Source organism: Loa loa, assembly GCF_000183805.2.
Source record: "Loa loa unplaced genomic scaffold supercont3.85, whole genome shotgun sequence".
Lineage (NCBI taxonomy): Eukaryota > Metazoa > Nematoda > Chromadorea > Rhabditida > Onchocercidae > Loa > Loa loa.
In genome coordinates, this window is record NW_018108265.1 from 214,729 (window position 1) to 234,084 (window position 19,356).

General features: G+C 35.5%; 3 protein-coding genes across 3 annotated transcripts; all 3 read right to left on the minus strand.

Annotated features, from left to right (window-relative positions):
- Positions 1–2,284: 2,284 nt before the first annotated feature.
- On the minus strand, positions 2,285–15,446 carry LOAG_02628 (low-density lipoprotein receptor repeat class B containing protein). Its single transcript, XM_020446070.1, has 32 exons — positions 15,341–15,446; positions 14,933–15,087; positions 14,339–14,502; positions 13,570–13,731; positions 13,254–13,386; positions 12,813–12,950; positions 12,488–12,635; positions 12,187–12,327; positions 11,733–11,953; positions 11,505–11,606; positions 11,015–11,185; positions 10,741–10,915; positions 10,150–10,369; positions 9,694–9,916; positions 9,297–9,454; positions 8,715–8,877; positions 8,264–8,417; positions 7,643–7,837; positions 7,243–7,380; positions 7,038–7,129; positions 6,821–6,967; positions 6,581–6,724; positions 6,414–6,523; positions 6,156–6,316; positions 5,767–5,893; positions 5,429–5,689; positions 5,142–5,356; positions 4,863–5,041; positions 4,506–4,748; positions 4,184–4,395; positions 3,778–3,934; positions 2,285–3,449 (listed from the first exon to the last, which is right to left on the minus strand). Exons 1-32 carry the CDS (start codon positions 15,390–15,392, stop codon positions 3,213–3,215), a joined length of 5,298 nt encoding a protein of 1,765 aa, XP_020303543.1. The 5' UTR covers positions 15,393–15,446; the 3' UTR covers positions 2,285–3,212.
- Positions 15,447–16,628: 1,182 nt separating this feature from the next.
- On the minus strand, positions 16,629–16,795 carry LOAG_02629 (hypothetical protein; the record flags this gene model as incomplete). The annotated part of the gene is made up of 1 exon (XM_003138166.1): positions 16,629–16,795. A coding segment is annotated over one exon (167 nt), but the record flags the coding sequence as incomplete, so codon positions are not given.
- A 578-nt stretch (positions 16,796–17,373) lies between these two features.
- Positions 17,374–18,696, minus strand: LOAG_02630 (hypothetical protein; the record flags this gene model as incomplete). The annotated part of the gene is made up of 4 exons (XM_003138167.1): positions 17,374–17,410; positions 17,645–17,768; positions 17,874–17,961; positions 18,584–18,696. Coding segments are annotated over 4 exons (362 nt in total), but the record flags the coding sequence as incomplete, so codon positions are not given.
- Positions 18,697–19,356: the final 660 nt, after the last annotated feature.

Genomic DNA, 19,356 nt, shown 5'->3' on the forward strand with positions numbered 1-19,356 from the left:
TACAGTATTTCGCAAATAGTAAACAATATTATTGCGTCATAATTTCATAACAATAAATTTAAAATCCATCGTTTAATATCGGTCAGGAATTCACAAAGCAGAAAGCTAAATTCGTTTGAAGTGGAAGTACGATTATTCCTGAAATTATTCAGATGCGATCAATTGTACGTCAGATATAGCCATAAATACATTGTAGACTTATTTATAATCAAGAAGGATGAGATATTCGCGATTCCGGTTCACCATCACGCATTACGGGATAGCTGAGTGACCGGTTTCTTGAAACAAATGAAGTTGAAAAGTATCGGAAATTTTCTGGTCTGGAAAATGTACTCTTTTAAAAACTTCTCGTGATTTATTCTCGTTATTGGTCAGTTTGCGATTGTAACAGATATGTCAAAATCAAAAACGTTATTTGAGTGTAAGATTGGGACATTCAACGTGCTTCATTGAATGGAGTGTAGTCACAACAAAAGGTGGATTAAGATCAAAAGTTGTATGAGGAACTAATTGTCCATTTGTTGCAAATAGTGAGGGTAATGATAGAGAAGGAAAGAAACAACCATTTTAGAAAGTACTCTATGTTGGATTTGTTTTTTATGCCAGTATCAGTACCAAAAATGTAAAGCAACACACCGATAGCATATTGCTATAATGGTTGTTACAAGAAAAACATGACTCATCGTCTGTCTCTCCTCCAAACCCTTTTCCTTCCATAATTCCGTCAACCACATCCACCGACTTTCTCGACACTCACTCCTCATGATGAATTGTATGTACATCACTGGAAATATCTAGCATTGCAGTCAAAATATGAAACCACTACACGCCTTCTTAAATTTGAAATACTCGATATTCAAATCTGCATTACTGGAGTGGACATTGTGTTATGGATTACGAAATTTCAGGTATATTTTGAATGCAATGGTACATTTATCGGCTCATACCAGCAGCTAAGGATTTGCATTTATTGAAAAAAGATCCAGCGACAAATCAAAATTTCCGAGCCATATTCAAAACAAAAAAGAATAATTGAATGCGAGAGCTCCCAATTTTCAGATCTAAAAATGCAATCTAAAACATGTTACACTCGGCAAATTGAAAGGATTTGAGCGAACAAAAGTCCCATCTGCTTTCAGTCCTCTAGAAAGAACGGATTTTTCAAATTTAAAGAGAAAAGTCACGCAAAGATTATCAGTATAAAGGAAGCCAAAGATTCTGAATGAAGAGAAACATTTTAAACATTGCGTAAGACTTACTTGCTCCTGATTCCACCTGTTTAGTAAACTCTAGCTTATCTTATCAATTTCAATTGTGCTGTTATACAGATAATGAAGGAATGAAATTCAAAAACTGAATTTTTGACGACGTTTCTAAGAACCTGAATTTCTCAAAAATAAGATATATCTGCACGAAAAACAAAATGGTTCTTTACAGAGATACGGAAAAACTGCATAGTAGAAGGGAAGTTGAGAAGAAATGCGTCGATCATATGTTGGAGAAGTGGCTTTTATCAGTTATAAGATCACAATCAATATCAAAAGCCCGCTGTAAATGTAAGATTCGCCCAAAAAAGCAAATCCTTGTTCCTACGGACCTCAACAAACACATCATGTTGTCTTGTCGCTAAAACTGATGACAACATTATGCTCTTAAGTAATAAGTCCTGTAAAGAATGTACCTACTTCATCTCACGACTTTACATGCTAACAGTACATTTACACCATACTTCACGTCTTAAATACTACTGACTAAGAAGTACTGTCGAAACTTCGATGTCAAGTTTCCCTTTCCTCGGCTATAAAAAGTTCACCAAAAAAGAGGGCTCCCACACATATTCTCAAAAAAGAAAAATCTAAAGTTAAAAAAGAAAAATCTAAAGTCTAAACTTAAAGAAAAATCTGAAGTCAGTCAATGTTTTTTCGGTCCAAACAAAACTTTACTCCCGAATTAATAAATTTTGATCACCTAGGTACTAATCCAGTTCAATACACAAAAAAATTTTTCTATCTGATGGGGGTAGCAGATGGAAAACAATTATACCTCCTACACGCAGAATAGTCTAACAGTACGGTGAACAAGCAAAAAGTCTCAGATTCCAATTCCATAGAGTTTGTTTTAAACATATAAATCACCTACTAGCACCGGTCCTATACATAATCTATAAATTGCTGCTTGAAAGAAGACAGTATCCATCCACAATTAGTGCACAGTATCTCCTCCACGTCCGAAAATCCACTCCCATAAAGAGTAAGCAAACTTTTTTTCTTTTCTAATAATTAATCTTTATGCTCAGATTCAAGATGACATACTGTGGAAACAAAAGTAAAACGTCATAACAAGCAGTAGTAAAAATTTGAAATGGACCCGAATTGTGGAATTTAGCAAATAAAAACAATAGCAGTTAGGAGCTATTTTCAAAATTCATTGATTAAATAGACCCTATAAAATATAGCATTTTCTACGAATTACTAAGTGACATACGAAAATCGTTGAGAACTATATTAACTGCAGCCACATAGAATAGGAAACTTGTTATAATAATAGATAGGACAAATTGGAGAATCTTAGGCTACTAGCAATCTTCATTTTCTTCAACTTTTTTTCTCATATAAATTCACACCATACCTTAAACTTTCAACATAAAAGAGTAAAGAAAAGGAATAAGAAAATTACTTAACAATAAAAAAATATTTCACAGTTTGGAACACTGACAATATAATGAATTAGAAAAAAAGCCATATAACACAAAATTTGATGTATATTCGCAGTCATATTTCTTGAGAAAATGTAAAAGTGCCTTGAGAAGTCATTCGGATTCTAAAATTCAAATGTAACTATGAACAACATTTCCAGCAACTTGTTCATGGTTACTGTAGAATAAATTCCCGTGAACCTTTTAAATATTAGAACATTTTCAACCATTGCAACGCATTTCACGATAACAACTAACAGCAAGTAACTAATAAATGACAGAATCGAAAGATAAATAAGAGTAACGATTATATAAAAACAAAATATGAATAAATGAGATCAGTGGAAGTTGGATAGTTCTTTATACATTGTCATATTAAAGAAACATCGAAACACACACATGCAAGCCGATTTCTGCGTACAGCATTAGAAATCTCCCTTTAGCTAGAGAGACAACTGCAGTAAAATCTACTCTCAATTGTTTTCTTTAAACCATCAATTAACAGCATTTTACCTCCTTACTCAAGTGAAACATCAGAAGACGTCGACGAGTAACTGAGCAGGCGCTGTTGCTGAGCAAATTTAACGGATGAGATGAAATGACTACTTGGTAATAATACACGTTTCGTGCTTTCCACTGATGATGAATCTACTGAAGAAACAATTCTACTATTCGTTGGCACTTGCAGCTGTTGAGACTCTTCGTCACTGCATCCTACGCCTGGATCAATACAAACTGGACGAGTGGTTTTAACCTGAAAACCAAACATGAGAAAAACAAAGTTTGCTTCTCAAACTGATCATCGTCATCACCTAAAATAGTAAATTTTTACATGCAGGATTATCATAAAGACCTAAATATCAGACCAACATGAACTCTGCTGAAAGAGAAAGATACTAATAGTAGATGAAGAAATTTGAAGATCACAGTTTAATTGTGCATAACACTCTAATGAAATAAACAGTTTGAGCAATCAAGTTCTGCAGTAAAATTTGATACAAGAAAAAGTCCATTTGTTAGCTAAACTGACTGTGCAAAAATCAAATATCCACACATAAGCATACTAAAAGATCAATGTTTACCTTTGAGTAGGATGGTGGAGGACTATGAGTTCTGGTACCATCAGTACGTGCACGATGTCGTTGTTTTCGCCTGTTTCTAGTGGAACCTGTACCACCACCACCATGTTGTAAATGAACCCGCATTCCAGCTGGTTTCACAACACCATATGTCGACAAACTATAAATGACCGATTCTGCACTTGGGCAACATATTTAATTATCATTTACACAATCTTTTAAAGCTTTACTTCTTTAATATATTTATAAATCTTCAAATCCGAGTCCTCAGTGCACACTCTTCTCGCTGGTTAAGTGACGGTAAGTCAAACCTGAGAACATGTCGACAAACTATAAATGACCGAACGGTTAAAAATGCACAAAAGGTTAAAATTCCGAACTTTAGGTGAGAATATTGAACTATAACGACCTTGCAGCAGAAGGTGGTGGTGCAAAAAATCTCCGAGAATTCGTTTTAGCCACAGGAGCGCTAACTGCAGCAAACATGGAACTCCTTTCTGAAGGATTACCAGTGAGTGACTGAGGACTTGAAATTGCATCAGTTGAAAACCGTGAATTTGGTGGAGGCAGTGCGTTATACAACGATGATGATGCTCCAACAGAATAGGTACGAAATTGGAACTACAAAAAATGAAATGAAACTTGTGTTTTCTACAAACAACAATTACCGAGTAGATAGGGTTGTGGTAAAAGGATTATCTCGGATTTCAATGAATTCCTTGATGACATACCTCAATCTGGGTACCATCTGGATGTGCTGGCAGTAGAACTCGCGCCTCAGCATTCAATGGCAGTGAATGTGTTGTTGTTGCATGAGCTGAATTTTGTCCTAATGAATGCTTTGAAAAATGACAACAACACACACTCACAGTAATGCTCAGTGCCAAGAAAAACACAGCCAAGGGTATGATCAATTCGAATGAAGGTGATATAGTTGGAGCAATTGCTACCGCCGCACCAAATTCAGCACACAGCTAGAAATTCATAAGCATGATGATGATTTTTGTATTTAACGATATTTTAATGAACTAAAAATCTTTGCCCTTCAAATGTTTTCAATAAGTCTACCAAGTCAACAAGAGTTTTACTTGCTTCTCTTCATCCTGACCAGCGTAACAATTGCTAACTCCATTACAGATCAACTCTCGATTAATACATTCAGGTGGATGCAATGCAGCATTTGGTCCAAAGGTACAGTCGAAATAAAAAAGCGGATTGGTACACCGGCAGTGAGCCTCGTCTGACCCATCAGCACAATCTTCTGCTCCTAAATAAAGAACACATGAGGAATTCGCAAACCCTACAACTGTTAACACATCCGAAAAACCAACTTTTTAAACACAAAATTGGAAAAATGAATAAATAACCGTTACAAATAAGTGTTCGGGCAATTGATGTTTTCCTATTGTCACATGGCCACTTATCAAAGGCAACATCGCCGCACCAGTGCGAAGATTCATCACTACCGTCGGTGCAATCATGACGCCCATCACATTTTGCAATTGCGTGTATGCATTCTTGTCCATCGTCACATTTAAATTGCCAGTGCAGACATGATGCATGTTTGAAACAAAAAGTTTCACTGAAATTATAATTCCGGTTTAGAAATGTTGCAAATATGAATATGATAGAATATCATACAGCGAACACTGACCTTGGAGCTTGTAAGCCGAATCCAAGAGGACAGAGACATTCATGACGTTTCCTGGAATCTCGTGGGACTCGGCACAAGTGTGAACAGTGTGATACCGCACAAGTATGGTTCAAATTTACATAAAAGTCTCTTTCGATACTGCCAACTACCGTCAATGCAAGAATACGCTTGACTGAGTAAGGCGACTGTGTGCTCCATTTCAGTTCATCTAAGGAAACAGTAGGAATATCATCCATCAGTTCCAACAACAAATCATCATATCTGCAATTGCAAAAAGAGAGGAACTGATCACCATGTCCCTGAAATACATAGCAACTACACTACAGATTAACTCTGACTGGGATTCATTTTTCGCAACAATTATCAATTTCTTCTCAGTGATTGGAACCATATCAATATCCGAAGGTCGCGCTTTGATGTGATGACGTACGTCCGAAAACACATGTGCATCTCGTGACCATAATCCTAAAAACAAGTTGAATTTATTTGCGTGTCATTTTTTATGTTTGTTCTTCTGCTCACTTATCTACCCATCTCAGCAATTAGCAAAAAATATTTTCCTGTTGCCCGAAAGATCATTTTATTGGGTAACAAAATATGAAATCATAAGTCTACTGAACACCTTCACACAGCGGTCAGTATCTCTGATGGCATGGTGAACTAATTTTCCTGATTTCAAAAAATTCCTCTCTCAGCGTATATAACATACTGAACATGCAGAACTTACCGTTTGCTGTCGTATAGTACAAACGGTCGTTGATTTGATAAGCATGAAGTTTCACAGTGTGTGTTAGATTTGGTGTTCCCCACTGTACACATTGACGACCATTCAACGAACACCTAACAATCGCAGGAATGGAACCACCATCATCTACGTAAAAAAGGAGGCTGAAATAACTGATCATCATTGCAAGAGCGACCAAAATTTAACGATTATACCGAAAAGCACAGACTAGTCTGATGAAACTAGAGTAACGGGACGTACTTTAGCCGAGGAAAAAGAGCAATTTGTCGGGGATAAGGAGGTCGATCAGTTACCGGAGAACGCTCTTTTCCTGACACAACAACGCCAATATATTCCAAATGATCGTTATTCTGAAGAAAATAATTTTGTTACAATAACTAAACAGTAAACATGTAAACACGAAGTACCTTTATACGCCAAACATGAATGGATGACGCATAGCTGAGCCCATGTTCTGCACATGAAACAAATAACTGTCGACCAACTTCATCAACTGCTAAGTGGAAAAGTATTGCACAATTCGAACGTCTCGATAATGTAATTGTCTGGGTCTAAAAATAATTGTTGACATTGAGAAAATAACACGAATTACGAAATACTTGACCATTTTAAACTTTTGATCTGTCAGTAACTTTGAAAGTGCATACCACGGAATGTGATAAATCTGATGATCGTTTAATAACTTTGTCATCATTGGAATCAATCCAATAAATCGAACGATTTGCAGAAAATAAGTCAACAGCCACTGAAATTGGTGAGCCAACATTTGTCACTGACAAAATTGAATGAGGATCCTAAAATTGTAAGAAATCATAGATTTCGAAAATTCGATTCTTTTAGAAAATTCTAAATACGAAGGCATACATCTTTCCAAAATATGTCACCGGTAACTGATTGTCTCAGGTTGAAACGTATGAAGTGACCTCGAATAGCGACCAACAGAAAGTGTTTTGGTGCTAAAATGAAAAAGTATTTTGGAAAAATATAAATTAACGTCCCATTCAGAATACGAGCTCTCTTTTCCTTCCTGCATATTAATTTTTGCAGACAAATCTTAATAAAAACTTACGCAAGCACTTTCCTCCAACGTGATCAAGCGTAAAGTGATCCTCACAAAAACATTTGGCATTTGCATTGTATAAACTTTCATCGACTGCCACGCATATATCACTACAGCCACCATTGTTTGGAACACAACCATTCCAATCTGAACAGGATAGGTAATCTCACAGGTCGTGAAATATTTCAAGTCAGATTATATCAAGGTCTTTGACAATGCGATGTACGTCTATCAAAGTGCCCTAGTTCATGTTCGTATCCAACTATCGAAAAGTTTTGACTCCAATTCAAACTCTCCCTGTCATAGTCTCTTCAACAATTCCATCTCGTCACTACGTAATCAACAGAAGTACTGAGCCAGTTCATGTACACTAAATAAGGTCAAGCTGTTTAACCAGTATTTTCTTCACCTTTACTTATCTGTCCATGAGCAACAGCAAGATTCGTAACATGACTGACACCATCATGCAAAACTGCTAATGTGTGACCGTTATACAGATCGATAGTATTGTTATTCATATTGGCAATGTATATTAACCGATTATAAACAGTTAATGCAGCAGGTAACAACTGTTTACTATATACTAAACGAGCACGGCTTCTCCCTGCAAATGACTTGACTTCTCACATTGAAAAATGATTTTCTAGAACCGCGGCTCGAAACATAATGATATCAATTTCAAATCATACAGCCAATGTGTTACAATAACAGTATGAAAAAAGTGGTAGTTGTCACAGATTTAAACATGCATAGAACTTGTTGTAGATAACTTGAGTAACTTGTACGGACTTCTTTTTTTCTCATGGTAGACTCCGTCTGAATGCACTATCGTCGATTATATAGAAAACAAAAAAAAAACTCTCGGAAAAAAACTTCGGATACCACTAAACGTATGTCACAGTTTAGTGAAGCACGAAATGAATTAGCCTAACACCTCATATTGAATCAGTATCATTAGATAATAGTAGATCGGTTAATGAATCTGAAATCAAAAAATATACATTTTTATCTTGGAAGACAAAAAACAAACCACTGAAGTCAGAAATGGAAACTCCACCTCCTCGTTCGTCCAATTCTGACCACACCAACAATTCAGAATCAAAATCAATCGCAAGTGCATTAACTGTGTCCAGCTGCCGAACAATAACTCGACCTCCTGATTGCTCGCCGTGGAGAGGTATCTTCTAATTACGTAATACTTCGTAAAAATTCAAAACAAAAAGTAAAGATGTTTATAATTAAACCATCCTCCAAAGAATATTTCTAAACAGAAAATCAGAAAACAAGAGGGGCATGAATCTCACTATGCAACAAAGTAAGTTAAAGCAGTAAGAAAAAATAGTAGAAAAAGAAATTAAGGATAAAGTAAGTTTTAAAAAAGCAGCCATTTCGATCTCAGAAGAGTTCTCATTAAAAACGAATTCACAAAATTTAGACCGTTCGTCAACCGAAACGAAAAGATTATGAAACAATATACTCACATTTATAGTGATTTTTTGCCGATTGTAATAATTAACAAAAACAAGAAATCGCTGGAGTGGATGGATAACTAGATGCCGAGGATCGATATTTTCCCACGCAATTGTACGATGACGACGCCCATCGCCACGAACCATTTCAATTCGACGCTGTTCCATATTACACCTTAAAACAATTAAGATTATAGTGGAGAAGAGATATACGGTAAAAAGAAACTGTTAGTGTTTTCTTATTCCTGTTTTGTTTTTTTAATGTTTATCTTTTATCTTGTGCCTAGCCGTGCATAACTATCACAAATAGGAGCTTTCAGCAAAATTAACTTTCGGAAGAAACCCGAAACTCCTTAGACATTTTGAAAGTATACCAAATTTCAACACTTCTTACGTAAGTATATCAGCTATCTATACGACACAATGAATAAAATTTCAGAAAGCAAACATATAAACCTAATAACATTAAAATTGAATTCAAAGATGGCCGATTTTTATGGACTCTGAGAAAGGTTACACAAAGAAATTGCTCCTGTTCCATGTTGAAATCAATATATTTTGAGTCCCGAAAAAAAGAAAAATTCACTGCCTAACCAATAAATATTTGAGGTGATCCAATCCACCGCAATATAATTCACTGCATTTCCTTCATACACAGTTTCCAAACCAGAGCCGTTAAAAAAAGCGCTATGAACTAATGAACGAATAGAGTTCCCACGTCCTTCTGACGACCAAAAAATTCTCTGGGAATTCTAAAGGAAAAGTAGTGAGATTAATGAAATTTAACGGATGGAAGTGAAAGCATAACATGAAGAACTTTACGAACGCATTAATGGACAAAACAAAAATAACGGAACGATTGAATATAGTAGTGCAATCGTGAATCTTCTTCGAACAGAGTCATGTCTGGTGATTAGCCACGTAACCACCAAGCGAAGTATCACGTTGAGACAAGGTTATGTTACTCATAACAAAAACCTGAGTCGGTTACCTGGTTGATATCGACGCTAACTGGGACTGATGTCATATCAGCAATATTGATACGGCGGTTATTAGCCGAAGCTGCCTCCAAAGAAATTCTCATGATGCTATTAGCTGTGTTCACTGCAGGGCTTTGTGTGTAGATGAGAAATGCAGTAGGCATAATGCATGTTGTACTGTCTGCTTGCAACTCATAGCCAACCGGACAAACACAGCCTCTTTCGCCATTTGGTCTGCAAAAAACATATCATTCATCAGTTATTTAGAAAACAGTCAATTTGTTTCACTATTCGAAAAAAGCAAAGTAGTTCAACCAACTTAACTCCGAAGGTTTGTTAGATATTATCCTTTTGACAGATTTTAATGATATTTTACTTGCTAACAAATATCATGGAAATAAGTGTTCTATAGAAATCAATAATAAACCTCCACTGCTTCAAAATTATATTCCAATTCATAAACTTACAGCTTGACACAAATGTGCGAACATCCACCATTGCTTTTCTGGCATGGAGAAATACCTTCCGGGATATGATTCAGATTAACAGCTCGAATACCCATCTGACCAAAGATAACAGAATCAGATACCACAGAGAGTTGTATATCGAAAAAAGATTCATTGTGCCGAGGTATACGAAACATTGATATCTTACGACCATACAATGAATTACAGTATAACGAGTTACCTGCAAGTGAGAATCCTATCAAGTTCAATGAGAATTGCCTTTTAATAGAAATAAAGTTGGAATTCGAAATCCTATAACTTCGACTTCTTATTCGAGGGATTTCTCGAATAATTAAAACGGTCCCACATTTTTCATACAGCGGTTTGTGCACAATACTTTGATCGTCATGCTCAATTAAAGCAGAAATTTCATGTTTCAGGAGACAAGGTAATATGATACTACCTTGCTTACGGTACTGCAAAATGAGATTCAACAACTCCAACTCTATCGCCCCCCATCAAATCTTGGTTAAAATAGTTGCTAGAACTTTGTCTACAGAACAGAAGATCTAAAAATTTCTGAATGTAAACAAATGAACACAACGAAACAACCTAATATAGTAAGTGAATAAGGATGATTCACACTTTCTGAGACAACCTGAACATCCAACTTCCCGTCAAGAGCGACTGATTTGATGAGTGATCGACTTCCTTCTGCCCAATATAACCGTTTATGCTTTGCATCAACCACAATTCCATTTGGCCAAGCATCTTTCTCTAGCGAAACCTGAATATTAATATTGCTCTCTACGTAAACAATTAAGATGCTAATATATAACAGAAACACTAACCAAAGAACGAAATTTGTGAAAGAACAAAAACATACAAGTACTCGTCTACGGGAGCCATCTAACCATGCTTTCTCAATACGACTTGTACTTTCGTGCCAGTCTGAAAAAAACATGTAGCCACCATCTGGATCCAGAGCTAAACCACGTGGCTGTTTCAATCCATGTGATATTACTATCTGCCGTCCTTTGCTAGATAAGCTTTGCATCTAAATACAAAGAAATTCTTTTACGCAATTTTAAATAAAGCACAGTTAAAAACGAGAAAAATGTGTAAAAAGTCAATAACGGCAGCTCATAAATTCTACGAAGTTAAACTGATAAAGATCAGATGGTGTCGAAATGACAAAAAATCTCTAGCAAACCAAAAAGAGATTGCTGATAGCAGTCGGCACAACCCACTGATGTTTAAATGAAGGTGAAGTGAACAGATCTATTCAACGAGTGACGATACTTGAGCTTCTGATTGCTATACAAGATCTTCAAAGTAATAAACAGACAATCACTAGAACACAAGTGCATTAAAACCTTGATTTGTGCAACGTTACTATCTAACCAATACAGATTACGATTCAACCAATCAACAGCCACAGCATCGGAAACTAGCTTATTTGAGTCTTCAACAAAAACCTGGAAACAAAGAAAAATTAATGTTCTTCAGCAGTTGCGAGAAACTAGAACAAACGTTATCCAAAACACCTTTGTTCAGGCTAATTTCATAAGTTGAAACAATTCCGCTAAACATAAAGAAATAACCTCCATTTCCGTGCCATCTGGATTACATTTACGAATTACACCCATGTCTCCGTCAATCATAAATAACTTTTTGTCGATTGGATCAAAATCGACATGCACAACTTTAGTGTCACGTATCTCAGAAGCGGCATTTGGAAGTGGCAGAGGTGTATGATGCCCTGTATCTAACGAAATAAAAATCAAGCCTGACGTGGTCGCCACGTATAGCAAGCGTTCTATTCCTGAAATTTAAAAACAGTAGAAACTGAAATTAACACTTCCGAATATCTTTTACCATAACTTGCAGCAACTTTACAAAGCAATATCACAAAGCACACAAAAATTTGATAGAGAATGAACAAAACCGCATTAATTAAATGTCGCGTAAAATTTTCCAACTTCTCCCTCATAAATGTATATTAACCATCAAACAGTTTAATGAAAGAAATAAATAATACTGAAAAATATTAGTTACCATTAGGTGAGCAAGTTAAACGATCCTGAAGAAGTCGCACTCCCACTGGACATAGACAAGATCGCCACGGTGCACCAGGAATCAGCACGCAGATGTGTGAACAGCCACCATTTTTTGATTGACAAGGATTCAACGACTGCCCTGAAATAAAAGAATTTTCTGAAAAAATAACTTTCAGAGTTGACACTTCGAAGTTTTTTGGAGCATTAATATTTTCATACCAACACCACTAAGGGCTTTAAATAAATCGATCTCATAAACATGTAAACACTGAACCGATGTAGAGTGTACAGAAACCTACTCAGCGGTTGAACCTGTTCATCGAATACAATAAGAGCTTCAACACCACTTGAATTAATTACTTCACGAGTTGTACGATCACAGTCCATTTTTTCACATACCGTTATGCCGGAATTCCGATTTGTGACCGACGTCCATATCAAGTAGTCCTTAATTGTATTTCTATTAAAGCGGAGACATGGGTAAGGCCAAAACTTTATAGCTACAAAGTACTGGCAGAAAAAGTATTCGATCACAACGACTTCATACGGCTTATGATCATATGCATGATTTACAACCAAAGATTCTTGTACAAGACCGAAACGATTTTCGAACCAACTACCTACACTGAAAAGATCGAGATAGAAAGCATTGACTTTACTGGCAATCGCTCGACACGATTCACGATCATATAATGAACATCTCCAAATTTGTGAATCATCTAGTGATGTCCGGGTACGAACATAGTACAGCATTCGACTTACCTTAAAAAAATAGTTGAAATTATTAGAAAAAAAAAGAACCCCAGATTGGTGGGTTACTCTTATCTTTAATTGGATCGTAATCGGTTCATCAGATCAATACTTTTTGTTCCAATATGAGGTGGCCTTATTGTCAACAGATGTGTTGAAATGAATGATCAGATAAACCTTGTTTATTATAAGGAATAAAGGAATTTATTCCTTATTATAAAAAGAACAGTCTACAGCAACTAGTTCTTGTTATAAACGTATATGAGGATTTCTTTACAAACACTTATAAGTACAGATTTTCAAAACTGTATTTACCTGCTCAAGTGTAAGAGCAGATGTAGCAACCACATCAGTGGTATGATCCTTGAAACAGTGAGGATCGTGATGTCGACCGTCCATCCATGCTCGCTCAATACGTTTATGCACACGATTCAACCAATACATATAGCTATCAAAAAGTTCGAAACAAAAAAATAATAAATTTAAACAACAATGAAGTCCATCTGAATTTAAAAACGAAGCGAAGTGAGCAGGAATAGCAGGAATTCAAGCAAGAAGCGAGTATTAAATATGTGGTACCTCTTAAATCTAATTCTTTGGTGCAATGATAAATTAGAACAAAAATCATTACCCATCAACTGGGTCAAGCACAAGAGAATGAAGAGCATCAATCCGAGAATCCTGATTTTCAAAATTGGAATACAATGCAACAGCACAAGAAATCTGATCAACCAAAGGACATACTTCAATGCGTCCAGCATTATGTATACTAGCTGTTTCAACACCCACGTATCTTAAAAATAAAAAATCTTGTTCTTACTACTTCACGATATAGATTTTTATATATGCATAACTGTTACTAACGCACTTTAGTTATATCAACTTTCACAAACTCTATTTTCCTATGATTCCTCTCCACAGTGCTTTACCTACTACATACGAAAAAAAAACTTTGCAGTGGCTTCGAAAAAGTGTACTTTTTGGATTATTTTTTATCAAGACAGTCCATGCCTTTTCAACCCTTAAAAAAAGTGCCAAAGTAAAAGCTTCAAAAGCATTAACTTAAATTCACGCCCATCTAGAAATTAGCAGTAACATGATATCAAAAATTCAGATTATCCTTATTACACATAAGCATTCTACAAGTATGAATCCACACAGTGGGGTGTTTGGAATGGAACAAGAAACCGGGGTTGAAGAAAGATATTCGACATGACCCCTTACACCATGCAGAGATAATTTAAGCTTAAGGCTCAGCTACCTAAATATTTTCCAAATACTTCTTCTCTGATGTTGCAATACGATTTCGTGGAAAATACCCATACGAATGTAAAACAAGTAGACTACTTCTTCCACTTCAAGATACACTAAATATAAAAAAAGTTTAGGAAGATGCATACAGTTTGCCAGTTACCCAGTCGATAGCAAGTGAAGTGATTGTTTCTTCGGCAACACCACTACTGCGATGAATATATGATGGAACTGTGCTGCTATCACCCAAAGCAATTACACGAATGTTACCACTAGATGAGCGCAGCCAGCTTTCCATGTAGGCCAAGATGTTCTGCAAGAGTTGCTCATAGTTACAGTTTAACATTGATTTTACTTACAGCTCGAGATTAAATGGTTTCAAAACATATCTCCCATTGTAAAAACTAGTGGGATAATAAAGCTGTAATCAAGTTAGTAAATACCAGCAATGGAATGCAGTTTTCTTTTTTTTCGTAGTATTCTAACTAGTACAGAGAAATTTTCGTCGAATGGGACGTATACCACAAAGCATTGAAATATTGGATATGAAGTACTCTATCAACTAGTGATCGAAACAAATGATGCAACTAATGCCAGATAGATGGAAAAAGATACCATATACATAGTTAGTTGACAAAGAGACCAATGCCAAATTTTAGATACTACCGTCACCGACGAGTGGTATGACTATACAAATTACGCCCTCCCTCCGAGTGATTTTCAGAAATATAATAATTCCGAACCCTCCCAACATCCAATGCGATGAGAACAGGGTACGATTCATCAATACCAGAAACGATTTCCTTTGTTGACGTGATCGTAGTTTTGTCGATGTCTAGTATTAACTGTGTAATAGTTCTCCGTTGTCGAGCTAACACTGGGACTTTTGTTAGCACTGCTAAAAAAGTACAAAATTGTGCCATAATATTTCCATATTTATGATGATTCTGATAAATAAACACTTTGCCTTCGAGCAGCAAAATCATACTTTGCTCTCCCGAGCACTACAGCTTGGTGTTTTATTCTTCTCTTGAAGTAAGATAAAGCTGAAGTGGAAGGAGGAACCCAAATAAGGTTTTCCATTCTGGTCCTCAAATACATGTTTGCAAAACTCAAATCCATGGAATTTCTTAGAAGGAGTAATAAATAACCTCGTTCGACAAGAGCATAACACAAAGCAATGGCAAGGAGATTTGCTTTCATGTCACTTCATCAGCCATGAAATTCACTGTATTGAGTTCTTAAAGCTGGAAATTGGAAGTGTGGTATATATACTTGATGGAGACAAAAGGGAAGAAAAAGCAGATTAATCAATGGGCAAATTTATGACTCGCACTTGATTGGAATGCTTACGTACAGCTTTATCGACATAAGGCATCCTAATGATGAAAGAGGCACTATACTGACTTGAGAACCCTTGACTTAAATATAAAGGTCAACCGATCAAGTTATACCCGCATAAGCACGAGTCCTCCCCGCACGTCAGTACCATTGCCCCTATGCAAGAGTAATGCGGATGTTTGTATATTCCTAACATCTTCTACTTTACGGTGGCATAAATTCTGGTCAAAAAATTGACGGTGTTAATAGTATTGGTTGATTCTATCTGGTGGGTCAAGCATATTGGGAGTCTAAACTGAACTGTTTTAGTCACAAATTTTCCATCCTCATCACTTTTTAGGATGACAATGGATTTGTAGCAAATTTAAAATGACTGATCTTGTGGTGAATTTTCATTATACGAAGTGAATTGAGACTTCATTTCTGTACCTTATATAAAAAATAAGCATTTGCTGAGGAGGTTGAGTGTTTTCCAGATGGAAAATTTTTTCCTTCTCAAGAACTTCAGTATGAGATAAAAAGCCTTCTTCAAAAATAGTTTAGACTGTTTGCCAATTTTTTTCGTTTTTTATTCCATCAGAATTTTGGTCTTCGAGAGAATGAATATCTTCGATGGATGAAACAGTAATGCATGACTTTAGTATCTTTCATTTATCTATAGATTGAATATTTCGAGAAATAATAAACATGCAGTAAAAATAAAACGGCTACAATAGCAACAAAAATACACTTTTTTGACATAAATGAAACGAAACAGTTCTGCTAAATATCGATACTATTTCTCTCAAAATCACTGAAAGTAAAACTTCTATCAGTTTATTTAACTTTTTTGCAAACAACAGTTCAACTGTCTCAAAATATTCGGAAAATTTATTCAATCCAAGTTACTTTTTCAGGCTAAACAGATAGACATTGCTGGGAAAGAATCCTTGTATTCTCTCGAAAAAACGACAACATTAATTTGTTAGCACACATGTATCAACATTAAATACAAAAACTAATTGCAGCTGTGCTGCCAAACAACGAAAAAAAAAATTATGATTAAATTCGCTCCAAGTATTCAAGAAAAAAACTAAAAATTAATATCTATAGGTTATTCTACCCAGCTAAATCATCACCTCCACTTGAATTTTGTGGGTACCTCCGTATTTGCTTGGGTTTGGAATGTCGCATTCTAAGAATCTTATACCCATTCAACTTGCAGGTTCTAATATTGCTGTTATTAACTGGGAGGTGTAACACTTCTACTGCCTTAGTTTTCACACCTGCAAATATTTTACAGTTCGGGAAGGTTTTGTATCCTATAAATAATGCTTGTGCAAAATTATATGGTGAATGAAGATGTCTGTCTTTCCGATCAACTCGGCTGGGTTTTTAGGAGTGCGAATGAAGCGAAACTGCATTGATGAATGTATCATTTTATAGTGTTACTGAATGTTGTGATAAAAGATACATTCGGAAGCGGAACACGCATGATGTATCCATAGGAGGTTAGACAACCTGATCAGATCAGACGGAGATAGCTGGTGTAGTAGGAATTCTAGAAACCTGTGCAAAAGGGAGATACAGTATAGTGAATAGCAATAAAAGATCGCACTGTTGCGAAAACACTGGTTTTGTCTCGAGTATTTTCAAAGTGGTTGAATAGAAATATGATAGAAAGTGGAACTTGGAACAGTAAAGAGCGTTTATTTGATTATATTGAGATTTTTGCACGATTAAGGCAAAATTGTTATCGTAATATACCAAACAAACAGGACTATCAAGGCCATATTCCTTTTTGTTACTGATCTATAATTTTTAATGCCATCACCCACCTACACCTTTATCATCTGTTACTTCTTCATATAGTATGGCCAAAATCACTTATAACCAAATATCTTAAGTTTATTTAATGATATTTTCAAGAATCATATCTATCCTATTCAGAGACGTTAGTAAGTGCAGGTGAGATCTGTAACGATCCACGGGATAGCAATTCGAACAAGATCGATTTCGAATTGTAAATAGCTATATTACCATAGAAAAACTGATGAATGGAAATGGACAAACGAGAATATGATTAAATATGCAACAATACGGAACTTACTGAACTCTTCTGGCACATCATTTACCCGGCGCTCTTTTCCACGCATTCCGTTAACAGTATAGATGCTTTTGGGTCAGTGTCTGACCTTCTCGCCGACTGTTTTTCCATTTCAACAACTAAATATGGATCACTCATTTCTTTCAAATAATCTTCAAGTTAACATTAGTAATTATAATAATATCCGTACAAGTTCTTATGTTTCTGACTTTCGTTTCAGCTTCCATCAAAGCTTCCAGCACGACTGCATTTCTTACCAGTTGTTCCAATCGCCCTCCGAAGACATGAACTGGCCAGTATTTTATAGCTAAATTTGAACACACGCTTGCTTCTTCCTTGAAGTCTCTAAATTGTGAACAATTCTGCATCTATTAATTATGAAGGATTTGAGAAATAAAATATACAAATACAGTAAAATTATAAAACTGTACTTATTAATATCCAAACATTTGTATTCACATCTAAGCTTACATATATTTAGAGATTCTTCAGACTCACAATGATTCGAAAAGAGTTTGGAAAGTACAGAAATATCAAGATAAAAACCAAATGAAGGTGATACTGTGAAAGAGAGACTGATAGAAAAGAGAATGAATAACTGGATAATTACATTAACATGAGTAAAGGAAATGCCGGTTCAAGTTCAGGAGATCTCAAGCAGATATTAGGAAAAGGATAAGTTTATGAAAAGCGGTGAAGATCAAGTGAGTAACAAGCTGAAAAATGAAATGATCGATCACTTATAGAAAAGTTAATAAAATTTGTTATTGCTGGACATTAGATCTTAGAGAGAAAGAACGTTAAAAAAGGACCTTAAAAAAGGAGACGAACGGACGAATATTAGCGTAATAAAAGCAGATATTAAATACAAATTATTTAAAAGCTAGAATTTAAAAAACGAGCAACTGATAGTGAATTTCGGTTTTCCTTAATAAAACCATTTGGAGGTCTTATTATCAGTGATTACAGAAAATCGCATGAACCAACGAATGTTGTTCTGCCCTGGAGCTAATGCGCATGCTATACCTTTCTTACAATTGAGGAATAATGTTGTGTAAAATGTAACTAACATATTAACTGCTAGAAAATGATAAAAAATCAAAATAAGAGCTTAAAGTGCTGTTTGAATCCACATAAACAGTAATGAAAACCTTCTGTATAATATCTTGGATAACACAAAAAGGTCATGCTGATTCATATTCCCATAGTATAGGAGACAATCGAATTAGAAAAAAAAATAGTGAGGAAGACCAGAATACAAAAGGAATCAAGGTCTGAAATTATGTAACTTTAGGTTAAAAAAGGTGATATTTATGATGTTTCTACTGACAGCGGTGGAACCAACTGACACAATGGCAAAGGAACTGGGCAAGCCTGTGGTGGCAATTGGGATAGAGTGTAGATTGGGTTCTCAATCTTTCCTTGACCAGAGTCACATTGGTTTTTATTTGTAGCAGAGACCGGAAGGTGCAAAAATAACAAGTTTTGTTGATTTGCAAATAAATTTCAACCAAAACTTTAAATGTATTGGATAAACTTAGGGTAATATTATCATATAAAAAAGGAACATAATTTTTAATAGGACCATATTTCAGCTCGCAAAAGATAACGGTTAGAAATTACTTCTGTAAACGATGACCTACAGAAGGAGCACAGATACTAAGAAAATAGCTCACTAACCTATAGAATCGAAGTAATAAGGATAAAAACAATAGCAGTAATTAGTGATTAATAATTAAT

Bases quoted from the DNA above. Each gene is read 5' to 3' on its own strand.
- LOAG_02628 (XM_020446070.1), bottom strand. From the start codon at position 15,392: ATGAAAGCAAATCTCCTTGCCATTGCTTTGTGTTATGCTCTTGTCGAA. The intron at 10,916-11,014 runs GTATGTTTTTGT...ATTAATATTCAG, and splicing joins GCTCCCGTAGACGAGTACTT to GTTTCGCTAGAGAAAGATGC. The intron at 7,838-8,263 runs GTTTGTTTTTTG...AGTCATTTGCAG, and splicing joins TTCCATTTCTGACTTCAGTG to GGAGAAGCCGTGCTCGTTTA.